At 45.5% G+C, this 13,341-nt stretch overlaps 3 protein-coding genes across 3 annotated transcripts in view; 1 reads left to right on the top strand and 2 right to left on the bottom strand.

The window, feature by feature from the left end:
- Positions 1-514: 514 nt before the first annotated feature.
- TSTA_052090 (uncharacterized protein) lies at positions 515-1,334 on the bottom strand (the record flags this gene model as incomplete). Its single annotated transcript, XM_002486751.1, has 2 exons — positions 515-871; positions 918-1,334. 2 exons carry the CDS (start codon positions 1,332-1,334, stop codon positions 515-517), a joined length of 774 nt encoding a protein of 257 aa, XP_002486796.1.
- A 2,000-nt stretch (positions 1,335-3,334) lies between these two features.
- On the bottom strand, positions 3,335-6,211 carry TSTA_052080 (WD-repeat protein, putative; the record flags this gene model as incomplete). Its single annotated transcript, XM_002486750.1, has 3 exons — positions 3,335-4,279; positions 4,304-4,624; positions 4,676-6,211. The coding sequence occupies 3 exons, from the start codon at positions 6,209-6,211 to the stop codon at positions 3,335-3,337; spliced, it is 2,802 nt and encodes a 933-aa protein (XP_002486795.1).
- A 6,639-nt stretch (positions 6,212-12,850) lies between these two features.
- The window catches only part of TSTA_052070 (DNA helicase recq5, putative), a gene marked incomplete at both ends in the record, with an annotated part of 2,992 nt that continues 2,501 nt past the window's right edge, over positions 12,851-13,341 (top strand). The window contains one exon of the mRNA XM_002486749.1: positions 12,851-13,341. Within this exon, the coding sequence (XP_002486794.1) occupies positions 12,851-13,341 (491 nt within the window).

The raw sequence follows: 13,341 nt of genomic DNA, 5'->3' as shown, positions 1-13,341 counted from the left end.
CCATCACGTCACATGTATTGAACGTCTCCTGCCCAATTTGGCTGATTTGGTCCGAGATGGCCACTTGAAGATGGATGGCTGTATTTCGGCTCCGCTTGACAGCAACGTAGGCCTCGAATCATCCGCGGAAATGATCGCAGATTGGTTCAAGTATGGCGGTCGTACTTTTGATCTTGGATGCTATGAAATTATGATAAGAGCCATCGTGAATGGGAGGGAGATTGGAGTGTACGGTGGATCGAGCATCAGCTGGGCCATGGGGAACAGGGAGACAATGCATGCAACTTCTGTCAGTCTCTACCAATCCCAGAAGAACCGAAAAAAACGGATTACTTTCCAGAAGAGCCTTCTGTGATTTCATTAAGTCAGTTGTTAGTGTCGGTGATCGGACAACGATCTATTGCCGAATAAGGGCGCTGGAGAAGACGGGCATAGAAACTTCACAGATTGGCTTATATATATGTATCACAAGAATAAACAGTGCTATTGATTACCTTAGCAGTCTTTGGTCCAACTATGCTTCCACCACGTTTGGATAAAAATCCTGGCAAGACTGAATCGGCTTCTTGCACTCTGGGTAAGGACAAGGATACTCGAACACAAAACCCTTGGACTTGATATCCTTCACACAATCCTCACACAGTGTATGACCACGTCCCAGAACTTTCCAGCTGTCGTTGAACGTTCGATGGCATAAGGCACACTTCAAAATATTGCGGCGCCTCTGTTCCTCGTTCTGTCGCTTTAGAAATTGAATTTGATTCTGAAACTGTTTCTCTTTCTTCTTCCATTCATCTCTCTCTAGTTTCAATCGTTTGTTCTCCTTTTTCAAGGCCTCATATGGTTCTGTGATTTCCTTCACAAATCGCTTCTATTGATTATTAGCCAGGTTTGAGAAAGATATAGGAACCACTTACAATTTTAGACCGAAAATCCACCACATCGGAATCTTCTCTTTTCCGTTTGCCTAGGGGTGGTGCCGAAATCGCATGCTCCATTGTATCTTGGTAATCTCGATAAGCATAATCAGGGCGAACCCTACGTCGACGTCGTGGGCGTGTATGATGATTCTCCTCATCGTCACTGATTTCGATGACTGGTGGAGGGGAACCCGCTGCTTCTCCAACCTCTTCACCCGACGGCACATGTTCGCTAGGTAACTGCCGCGGAGGTGAATCCTCGTCGAAGGGAATGGTGGATGGAGGGGATGTAGGAGATTCAAGTAATATATCGGTGGGAGCTTCTGTTGCGATCCCGTCTTCTACTCCATATATGAAACCTAGGGCATGCCAGTTATCAATCTGGGCTGGTGTTGGTGGTTGCTGTGTCTCCATTTCGATAGACGTGTTAGGTGTTGGTGAAAGAATTTCAGTATGATAGAGTGACCTTACGGTGGGAAGTCGGCACTCTTTATACCTGTTTGATCCCTTTCAGGGGGCCGAGCGATCCGACTCTCATAATTCACGGCACTCCGGTGCATGAAAGTGGAGTGGAGATGACCAGCCTATTATGCAAAACCTAGCCTCGTAAGTCCAATCAAGTGTGAAAGGCGACCACCAACCATGCTGAATCACAGCGTAGTATGACCCTAAAATAGAGCATTTGCCATTGACCAGTAGAGCTTCCGCTTGTCCCAATCGAGCATGGGGGTGTATCATGCGTAGCACTGCCAACAGCACCAACTCTTCGTTTCGCAGTCGGCAGTAGCTATCCTAAAACGGAAAATACTCACGGTAATTGGAGGACAGTTGAACAACCATCATCTCAAGCGCTAGGGTCAATTCCTCATGCTGTGTATATCTAATAGAGAGTTTTACCGGACGAGAAAAAGACTCTAAGGTGGAGTTCTTCGGGAGGACACCGCTGGAAAGCTCACTTCATGCAGGATTCGTAGTCCAGGAGCAACCCGACTTCATTCTGGATACCATTGTGGCTGATTCCGGCATCAATGATTGGGCATGTACAGTCCTGCATGTGCCTTGGAAGGCAGAATTTGCTTCCAAGTGGTCCTCGAATTCTTGAACGAGCAACCCCCATGCTCAAGTGCACTGAGAGAGCCTGCTAGCAAGCCACTTCCATCCGGTCTGCTTCGCCGTGTGCCTCCGTCTAGTCATGATTGGTGGTAGTATCGCAGACACGGTTTGGTTTTCGACCTCCTAGGATGTCAGACTAGTTGGTGGTCTGGGTATATAAAGGCCTCCGTCCGCACTCTCACTCTTGGACTGCTTTCTTTCCCATCCCCCATCATCGAAACCCAGTGGCATCAGAGCTATCGTACCGAGATTCACCACGAGAAGTTCGTGAACTATCCACCAAATCTATCAAGAAGTGCTACTGCAAGTGCTGTGGTATTTCAGAAAACATGGAAGCCAGTCAATTGTCAACTCAACACCCTAGTTCCAAGCCGTGTCGCCGCTCATCCCTGAAGCGCAAACAGGAGCTGAAACCAAGTTGTTCTGATCGTCAATCCGCCAATAAGATACGATACATCAATCCAGACATACCACTCCCCTCCATAGAGCCAGAAAGTTACCAGGAACCAGATCTTGTTTTCGATTCGGATCATTCAGACTGTAGCCTGCATTCAGCTCCTATATTCATCAACGATGGCGTAATCGTTGGGTTTTGGTACGCAGATCCGAGTGGAAATGGGAAACGACCGGTGTATTGCTTCATCAAAGAAAATTTCATTTTCGCATATCGAAAAGGAGACTCTTTCATTCTTACGACCGATGACGATTTCGATCTCCTGGATGATCTCGGTGACTGGCTGAATGAAGATGCCGAAGATGAGAACGCCATGAGTCCAGAAGCAGTGAAAGCGTGGGCAGAAATGATGTGGGAGAGCAGAGTCTATGCCGGAACCCAAGATATGACACTTGAATATTGACTTGTTTCAACCATAAGACAGGTAAGACATGCCAAGGCCAAATCTTTTTCCAGCATGTAGTACGCTGGAAGGTCAATCAGATAAAGCTCCGGAATAATAATACTCCGAAAGCTTTACATAACTGTAAGCTCCTGTAACTACCGCGTATAACATGATATTATTTGAAAACTTGAATTGACGGTGAAAACATGGTGGAACCAGCTGCCCTGTTATGGAATTAATGCTTCCGTAGATTACGCGTATTACTCAGATACGTTTTCCTAAACTCCCGCTTCACGTAAACGGAAAACTTGGCCCACAATAAAATCGAGCAGAAGCTGCTCGAGAATTCAGACGAATCAAAGGGAAATATCTATATGATACGTAACCATCCCAGGCCCTCCCTTCTGAAAAGAGATGAGTACATTAATAAAAGAGGAGTTGAGAATACAAACAAGACTCAATCTATAATGTATGGAATCCTATGATAGAAACCCGCCCGTCACCATACCCAAGAGCAAGGGTAGCTTCCTTAACTGCTGAAGCTGTAAATCGACGATGCTCGATAGGGAGCCACAGTATATTTTCACCCGCCAAGGCAATCCAGTTGTCTGACAGAGATACTTGAAAATTGAAATTATGTGAAGTCGGGCGACAATTATCACGGCGCTGTGGAATGCTGGCGGGTTTAATGGAAGTAAGTTCTTCTGCATGTAGAGCGGAGACCACTGAGTTGGAGAGAGCCACTGAGTTAACCGAATCTGAATGGCCCTTGAGCATCTGTAATCCAGAGCCAGTCTTAGTATCCCAGAGCTTGATGGTGTTGTCATAAGAGCCTGACGCCACCGTTTGGCCGTCATTTGAGAAGGCCACTGAATTAACCGAATCTGAGTGGCCCTTTAGCGTCTGTGATTCAGAGCCAGTCTTAGCATCCCAGAGCTTGATGGTGCTGTCACGAGAGCCTGACGCCATCATTTGACCATCATGAGAGAAGGCCACTGAATTAACTGAATCTGGATGACCCTTGAACGTCTGTAATTCAGAGCCAGTCTTTACATTCCAGAGCTTGATAGTGTTGTCACGAGAGCCTGACACTATTATTTGGCTGTCATGTGAGAAGGCTACTGAGTTAACCCAATCTGAATGGCCCTTGAATGTCTGTAATTCAGAGCTAGTCTTAGCATCCCAGAGCTTGATGGTGTTGTCATAAGAGCCTGACGCCACCATTTGACCATCATGGGAGAAGGCCACTGAATTAACCCAATTTAAATGGCCCTTGAGCGTCTGCAATTCAGAGCCAGTCATAGTATCCCAGAGCTTGATGGTGTTGTCACTAGAGCCTGACGCCACTGTTTGACCGTCATGGGAGAAGGCCACTGAATTAACCCATTTTGAATGGCCCTTGAATGTCTATAATTCAGAGCCAGTCTTTACATCCCAGAGCTTGATGGTCCTGTCATTAGAGCCTGATGCCACCGTTTGACCGCTATTTGAGAAGGCCACTGAATTAACCGAATCTGAATGACCCTCAAGGGTCTGTAGTACTGGGCTCCAATCATCCTCCACCTGTGGTAGCATGTGTATCTGTTTGGGCCTGCTGTCAAGAAAAATCTTTCTAATGGTACTTCGCATTGGTATAAATACCACGCCAGAACAGTAGAGTTGGAGTGGAGAAAGACTTGCCATGTAGGTGTTCTTTAGAATGAATCGTCTTGCATCATAGAGAAAGTCGGAAAATTCAGCATCCACGTCCCCCTATACACTTGATTTTAGCTATCACTCGAGTGTAAGTGCGCAGAAACTTACCCTAGCGCCTGACTGAAGTATATCTATCATTGCTACCGCCTCTGATATAACACCCATTAAGCTCAGCGCCTCCAGCCAATGGAGGAAGTGCTTTTTCACAAAATCAAAAGCCCTGGGCCTAGTGATATGACTGTGGCTATGTTCAAAATGATGTACCCAATACCGACAGCAGTACTGCAGATCTGTTGAGAGATGCTCGTTAATAACTTCATTATCGATATTTGTTCTCTGTATCCCGTTGCTTGACAGGCCACAGATATTTTGCTTCAGGCCAGTGTTCATGATACGGAGGCAATGCAAGAATATCTTCTGGTGTGTCTCTTTTTCATTCACGTGGAAGATGCTTGTTGTGTTAATGAGGAAGTCTCGGAATGATAGATGTAGGATTCGGACCGGTACGCCTGGATTGGTTGGTATATTCAAAACCGAGTGCAATGGATCCAAAAGCTCGGTGATATCCTCTACTGGTAGATGAAGAAGCCTTGCCAAGGAAATGATAGATAATGGAGTAGCAAGAAGGATGATAGTCCCGATTATATCCTGAAATTCTTTTAAAACCTCTGTTGGGTCATCCTCGTCACTGTGTATAAGTTGGTTCAAAACTGGTAGGTAGATTTTGTCCATCTGAGACGCGGATGTGGCTACTTGAGATGCAAGGAACTTCTGGAGTTGCCTTTTTGGATGCCTTCCTCCATGGATAAAGCGGTATGCTGTGGCCGCAAAGATGAATAATGGGGTAGACATCCGCACCAACTCATTGATAACCTCATCTCCGGGCCAGTCCGAGGCGAACGACCTCTCTTCCCGTATAGTTGAAAACTTGTCTTCCAGGTATAGGCGAATGTCACGTTCAATCACTGGTTTGGGAAGCTCATGGAGGACCAAGTCCTGGTGGTTATTGCTCTGCCTGAAGCCAAGACGGATTGGAAGTTCAGGCCGGCTAGTCAGAAATATTCGCAGACATACTGACTTCACTTCCTGCAGTCGAAACAAAAGTTGAAGTATGGTCCGGAGATCATTTTCCCGATCACATTCGTCTAGTGCATCAATAATAAGCATTACTGTTGCAGGTTGGTCCACCTTTAACCCGAGCAGCGGCTGGAGAAGAAGCGTATCGAATTGTTGGCTGAGCGATTTTGATGAGACATTGGGATTCTTCTCGATCGCTTTCAAGACAGCAGGTACCAGTGGTTGGTGTTTGGTGACCAACTGCTTTGTGATAGTAGAGATCAAATATTTTGCGTTACTTCGATCAGCTTCACCCCGCTTGAAAAAAAATGTGGCCCCAAGCTGCCCTTTCTCCTTAAAAGATTCCACAACGGTTCGAGCAATGGTAGACTTTCCTGTTCCCGCCATTCCATTCAACCAGAATATGCATTTCCCGTCTGATGACTCGGCCCACTCGAAAATTTGGGATAGAAGCTCGGTCCTGGTGCCAGGAAGACAAAAATCTTCATGCTGATCCGCGTACGAGTCAAACTCGGCTCCCTCCGCAATTGGCAGCTTGTCGAGGGGATCTGCACTTGTCAATAACATTCCCTAATTTACTAAGACCTTATAATCCTATCTACCTGTGAAGGAAGCATTAACTGTGCCGTAATTATTCCCAATCTGCATTCCATCGTTACTGCCATGAAATGATACCGAAGATGCCATGGTCATGGTCATAGATTGTCGTGCTACGATGAGTTGGAGGATGATGCCAGAGTTATGTTTAGAAAGGGGCGCGGAGTAGGCGGGGTAAGACGAATCAGTTATCATGTGACATCTCATTGGCTTTTTATTAGACAAATAGCAAGCGCCGGCAAACTCAAGCTATCTCAACATATCTCGGTGACTGGCTAGATGAAGATACCGAAGATCAGGACGCCATGAGTCCAGAAGCAGTGAAAGTGTGGGCAGAAATGATGTGGGAGAGCAGAGTCTATGCCGGAACCCAAGATATGATACTCGAATATTGACTTGTTTCAACCATAAGACAGGTAAGATAGTGGCTGCCAAGGTCAATATAGGACGTTAGGTAAAGCTCTGGATTAATGATACTCCAAAAGCTTTACAGCCTGATATCATTTGAAATAGATCGTCAAAAATGGTGGAACGAACTTCTAGCAGTTCTGGCGAGCAATATCCAGATGTTACCTATTAATAACGTCAATCCAACCTCTGATTCTTCTAGCCAGAAATCTTATCGCTGTTACAGCTTTATAACTGTGCGAATGCTCTGACGCTGTTTTGGGAGCGATGGTACGGTATGACTCGTGCCTGACCACCCGGTATGCATGATAGAATTCTTCGGATATATCACATGATTGCTCCAGTCCAAAGATTTCCTTTCTTGACTTAATACATGTACTAATCCTAATATGGTCTAGCTGCGGAAGCTGGTTAGGCTTATTTTGAGACAGCCTTGCCTTCTATTTATATTCAACACATCGCCCACTTATTTTGCCTTGTTCCTGCCACCTGAATTAATCAACAATGCCGGGAATACTTGACCTTCCAAACGAGATTTTGTCGTTGATTTGGAGGGATCTTCCTCTGCCAGCACTTATTTCTACACGTTTTTTTCTCGACATATATACGAGTCTTCCCTACCTTATCTCCACTATGCCTTCCAAAAGAAATCCACACCAGAACATACACGGGAAGAATTACGACGATTCTGGGAATTTATCAAACAGGATCCTTTAGTTCGCCCACAAGTTAGATCAATAATCGTCGATGATATGTGTGGTGACCTAAGTATTAGGACGCTACGAAGCCTGACAGTTCCACTTCTATCGTTCACACCTCGCTTACGAAAATTAGCGATACCAGGACATCACAAACTTCTGTCTTCGCTACATACCTCAATTCAGAAAGGAAAAGCTTCCCTGAAAAGCTTACAAGAACTGCGCTGCGTGGAGTGTGACCCAATAATATGGGAAATACTTGGTGACCTGCCGCAACTGTGCCTGCTGTCACTCACAAATCTACGACTTGACCAATCAATATTGGAATTACCTGCGGCTTCTCTTTCAATCCAGACGATCTTCTTTGAGGACTGTGATTTAGATTCAAAAGGTATATGTGCGGTAATCAAGAGCTGCAAGCGCCTCACCAGTTTCCAATACCTCTGTTCAAATCCCAAGCGCCTCCTTTTCGGCGATCCAGGGAAATCCTATCTGGATGTTGGAGACATTCATGAAGCTTTACTTCGCCATAAAAACAGCCTAGAAGAGCTTGTGATACAAGACTATGATGATGGGAAGCCTTACGACCAGATTCCGAAGTTTCGATCTTTCGAAGACTTTACTTCTCTTACGAGACTCGGCGTGGACTATTACAATATTGATTGGCATCTCCCATTTCCTCCAGCACTGGATTCAGTCGCAGTCAGACAATGCTAAATTGGAGAAAGTGAGTTTAGTGTTGTCCTTGGTTATCTAGGGAAGCATCCATACTTGAAAGCCATTTCTGTCGATCATGCGACGGCTTGTGTTTTTTCCAGCAATCTCGACTTGTGCGGAAAGATATCCGGCTTCATTTTCCGGCACGTTATCACCCTTCGTTTGGAGAGTTCTCAAACGTAGTTGCCCACCCTCTGCCGTGGATTGGTCCTTCCGAACATTTCCTCATTTAGTTATTCGCAATCAGATCCCAGTTGTGGTAGTCAGGTTGAAATGACATGACATGGATGTGGGGCTCAACACATATGTATATATATATGAGGGTTGACTCACTTTTACCTAACTAACAACAACAATATCATCGCCTTCATTCACAGCCTACTTCAACAGTGGTAAGCGACAAGGCAACCCGTGCGGGACGACAGCACAACGAGTGGATCGTGGTATGCCGTTATGCAGCGGGGAGCCCGTATGGGGCGAGTAGATCGTGGCAATACCAGTGTCCAACAGGGAGCCCACAGGGGGGAGCAACCCGCGAGCGATAAAACAACTGTGGCAACCCATAGGATTTACCACCCCCTGTGCGGTAGAAGCCCGCAGGGGCTGCCATAGTTTGGCCACCTCATAGGGGCTTGAAGCCCGCGGGGGAGAGCAACCCGTGAGCGATAAAATAATCGTGGCAACCCATAGGATTCACCACCCCCTATGCGGTGGAAGCCCACAGGGGGCAGCAACCCGCGAGCGATAACACAACCGTGGCAACCCATAGGATTTACCACCCCCTGCGCGGTGGAAGCCCGCGGGGGCTGCCATGGTTTGGCCACCTCACAGGGGCTTGAAACCCGCAGGGGAAAATAGCGATGGAAAACTCATGGTGTCCCACGCGGATTGTTATTCCGCAGGGGAATGATAGTCGCCACCGTACCAATGAAGAGTCTGGCGCCCATGAGGGATACTAGAGTATAGGGGCTTGCAACTCATTGAGAAACCACGAATTTCACCAGCAAAACCGTGGGGTCGCCGTCAGTGAATACATCAACGCTCGATCGAATATCAAAGGGCTAGAAACCATGGCCACAAAAACCATGGGTATCTTGTAGCGTTATACTATCAATAAGAGAGGTGGTCCACAAGTACGGCTGGTGTAACAACCAGCAGGCTTTAGGGTCTAACTATTCCAAGAAATGCGCCCAATACGTCTCAAGTTGAGTTTCAGCTACACCAGGTGAAGGCTTATATGTTCGAGGATGGTTTCAGCTCCCTCGGACTGCACCTTGACTACTGGAGCTATTCAGAGAAGGGAGATCTGGTACACATTGTATATCTATAAAGATGGCAGATGCTCCAGGATAGCAAAAGATAGGTTTCAGTACATTGACATTCCATACCCTACCTTGTATACTCAATTTTTGTGATCCCTCTTGAATCCCTATACGTATCCCTTGTAACGTTGTTACAGCTGGTCAAAGACGATGAAAAGGCTTGGAAAATCATGGGTAGCAAAAATCGTGGGTTGTGTTGGGAACTCCGTAAAACATAATGGAGCATGAAGTGGGTCCCGTTCAACCTTCATTAGCCACTACATTAAGATAGAACTCCTTAGATATCTTTCTGCAAACCCCCCCGCCTAAACAGACTAGTTCTGTTGAAGTAGGTTGTGAACGAGATGTGTTGTTGTTCTTCTCATTGTCTGACTAGGTAAATGCAGGGCCATCTACATATATATATATATCCACGGCCCCACATTTCTTGCCGTTTCATCTCAACCACGTGATATTCAACAAGTTCCGTGGGCGCTTAATGCACGGTTGTTCCTTCCATAAGGATGATTGACAATGCTGTGAGACGCTATTCTAGCTCTAAAAATACTAGTCTCAAGCGAGATAAGTTCCATGACACATATTGGCTCTTCCTTGCATGCCTAACAATATTCAATGATATGGTTGACTCGTGTTGATTTGTGTGTACTACGTAGTAGTATCAGCATTTGTGGCAGCGACGCTGATTCGCGCGTCCGCAACGCGTCCCCTCGATCGGGTTTAGCGTTCCCGTCGACGCTAAAAACGGTGTCTTTCCGGTTTAGCGTGCCTATCCGGGTCTAGCGCCGGTGTTGGGTGGGTCTTGAGAAGTATATAAACCGCGAGTGCGTCGCTCGACGACGACGGCCGTCCTCCTTTCGCAATTTCCCTTTCACTCGAACAAACCCAACAAGGACGGTGCCTAGCCGGCAGTTAGCGCATGACCAGCGCCGCCAGCTGAAAAATGAGTGTCTCACCCGGCCCTACTACATACAGCAATGTGCTCTGGTCAACGGAGCCGATTGCTCGACTGCCCACCGGTTAGGATTTCTTCTGCAGCGTCGGGGGCTGATGGTGAAGCACCTGCAGGGGCGATGAGAAGTGAATGCAACCCAAGCCGTTGCAATCCTAGGCGGCAATTGGCAATCGGCGATACTTCACGATTCCGCCACCAACCAGTCCGAGGTAAACGACTAAGGATGTGACGGTCAGTAATGAGGTTATTCGCAGAGTTCGGTTTACGTAGTCACATGCTAGGGTTACGTAGGGGGGTTCGTGATTCTGTCACGTGATCACGACAATACATCTTGTTTGCAGATAGCCTCACATTCCTAGCTTTTTCTTTCTTTCTCCATGTTTGGTATTCTTGTACTTAGCTTCCAATATGACTATTGAATGAGCCCTAACCAAAATAGGTAATTGGTTTTAGTCCGGATACAATAAGGGTTCGGGTTAGGGTTAATTTTTTACTAACAAATTCGGACGCCGGATACAATTAGCATTATACCCCAAATACAATTAGGATTTTATGGCTGATCCGCGTGAAACTTGCATCATAGATTTTTCCGCCATTGCTTTCCATACGCTGATAATTTCACCACCAGTCACCATGTAGAATATCGCGTAGGAGTGCAGCAAAATTGATACGTTATGTGGTGATGTTTTTGTTAGGGTATATTGGGAGCTAGGTTAAGTAGTCAAAATAAGATATGGTCCGTGCCCAGTCAAATAGGGGTAGCCGCGGTAGCATTTTTGACTACAATCAACTGATTCTTAAATCTATTTCTATTTATTTTATCCATTTAACTTTCGTATCTGTCATATATCTATAATATATCTTACCATGACTAACCCCATTCCATTCCAGAATATATATTTTAAGCGACTGACCGATTTTCCCATTGTGATATGCCGCGAATGCCGTTATGGTGTGTGGCCGAGCCAGATTGAGGGTCATTTAAAGCGTGCCCATCGTTATATATTACCTGCAGTCCGTGTTCAGCTTGCAGATGAGGTCCGCAGCTGGCCAGACATCGCTATTAATCTAATCGAGTTAGATATCCTACTAGTCCAAACCCAGGCTATTCCCCAGCTCGTGGGTCCATTGGGTGGTTAGCAGTGCCAATTATCGCCCAGATCATGTTTATATGTATGTCTAAGTATAGACACTATATAACAATATTGGTTAAAGCAACATGGTTAGAGCCAGACTTCTAAAATTAGCCATCCAACTAAATTAAATATAAAGAGAATTCAGAAGTAACAGCAGCATGCTTGTCGACCAGTACAATGCCAACAAATATTCCCCCAGAAAACTGGGTCCTATCTATAGTTTGTACTCAGCCATGGCGTAGCTCAGGGTTACGGCTAGAAAAAGTTTCGGGAGCTAAGATAAATATGGCTAGCTTCATTCATGGATCAGGGGAAATCAATTTCAAAAGTCTTTTTTATTTGTATCTCAGTCATAGTTATTTTTGAGTAAATATTTTCACTCCAACATATTCCTCTTATCCTCAATTATGTCTCATTCTTCTGATAACTCAATATCTCTGGAGTTAGGAGAGCAATTGCACTTTTTCCCCTCCTATCTTCATATCCTTACAAACTGGCGGGTAATTCTTTGCACTGATCATGGATCATGCTATACTCGCCATAATCTTCCCCAACATCTTCTTCAAAAACATCATATTAAACGACCACAACGACGGGAAATCGAACAGTATCCAGACTATCAATTGATTGCAAATAACTTGGATAAAGTGATATATCCTACAGATGGAATTACCGAGATCAATGATCTTCCAACCGTACAAGGTTTTCTCTGTCATATAGAAACCTGTTCCTATCGATCTCGCAATATTGATCGTATACGACAGCATTATAACCAGGCACATGGATGGCGCAAAAGTCAAGGAATAATGCCTTAGAATCATGCACATCTTCAAACATTATTTCAGGAAAAGGAACAAATTCGTTACTTTACCGTAGTACCAGCTAATCTATTCTCCTTACCACGTGTCTCTCCATCTATCACATCTACTCTTACTACAAATGATCTACCTTCCTTGGATACTCTTCTCCAGGAATACCACACATTTCAAACTCAGAACTCTGTGTCATATACTGTGAATGACAGTCAGCATATCTCTGAAATTACTCCATGGTTGTGAACCACTGGTATTCATGTTCATCTTACTGGATTAGATCTAGAAACGGTGGGAGATCTTTATCGACTTCCCAATCATGATGAGACAAGATTAGATCTCATCTGCGCCAGCGTGGACCGAATCTGGAGACAGACAGAACAGCTACTACATCACAACCCTGTTAGTGACATCCCACGGCTAAGTCGCTACAATGCTCGACTTCTCAATACCTTTGCGCGAGGAGAGATCTCGCAGAATCCTATCCAGCCTCTCCAGAATCCTCAGAGTCGCTCTCGGTACATTCAGACCTGGCAGAGGTTGATCTGTTATTGGAGTCGAGTAATGGATGACCAGCTTCTTCCTAATCCTTTATTTCTGCCAACAGAGGGTCAGAAGTCTACCTGGGATGACGTGATCACTACTGCTAAGAATCTAAGTCACCAACAAGAATTAGAGCAGAATAATGATGAGGCTCTCCATCAACTCCAGCAGGAGATGGATAAACAAACCCTTGCATTTTGCCTTAAGATTATCCAACAGTCAGTCTCTTTGCGAGCCTTTAACTCTATCCTGGTCTCCTTTGCAGCACTTTTATTCTGGATACCAGATAAGAAACAGTGGATGACAGTTAGCAACTACACCTCCTTTCTCTCACAACTGATCTATAACTGTCAGATCTGGATCCTAGCCCTTTCTATCCTAGAACAACAGAACCATCCTACTCAGGATCTTGGAGATATTATTATTAGACACCGCGATCGATGGCTACTCAATGATACCAAGGGACCCGTGGCGGAGCTACTGGAGAATCGACTGTATGCATCCGGATGCAA

Source organism: Talaromyces stipitatus, genomic scaffold, assembly GCF_000003125.1.
Source record: "Talaromyces stipitatus ATCC 10500 scf_1105507295487 genomic scaffold, whole genome shotgun sequence".
NCBI lineage: Eukaryota > Fungi > Ascomycota > Eurotiomycetes > Eurotiales > Trichocomaceae > Talaromyces > Talaromyces stipitatus.
This window is presented reverse-complemented; position numbering and strand designations above follow the sequence as displayed.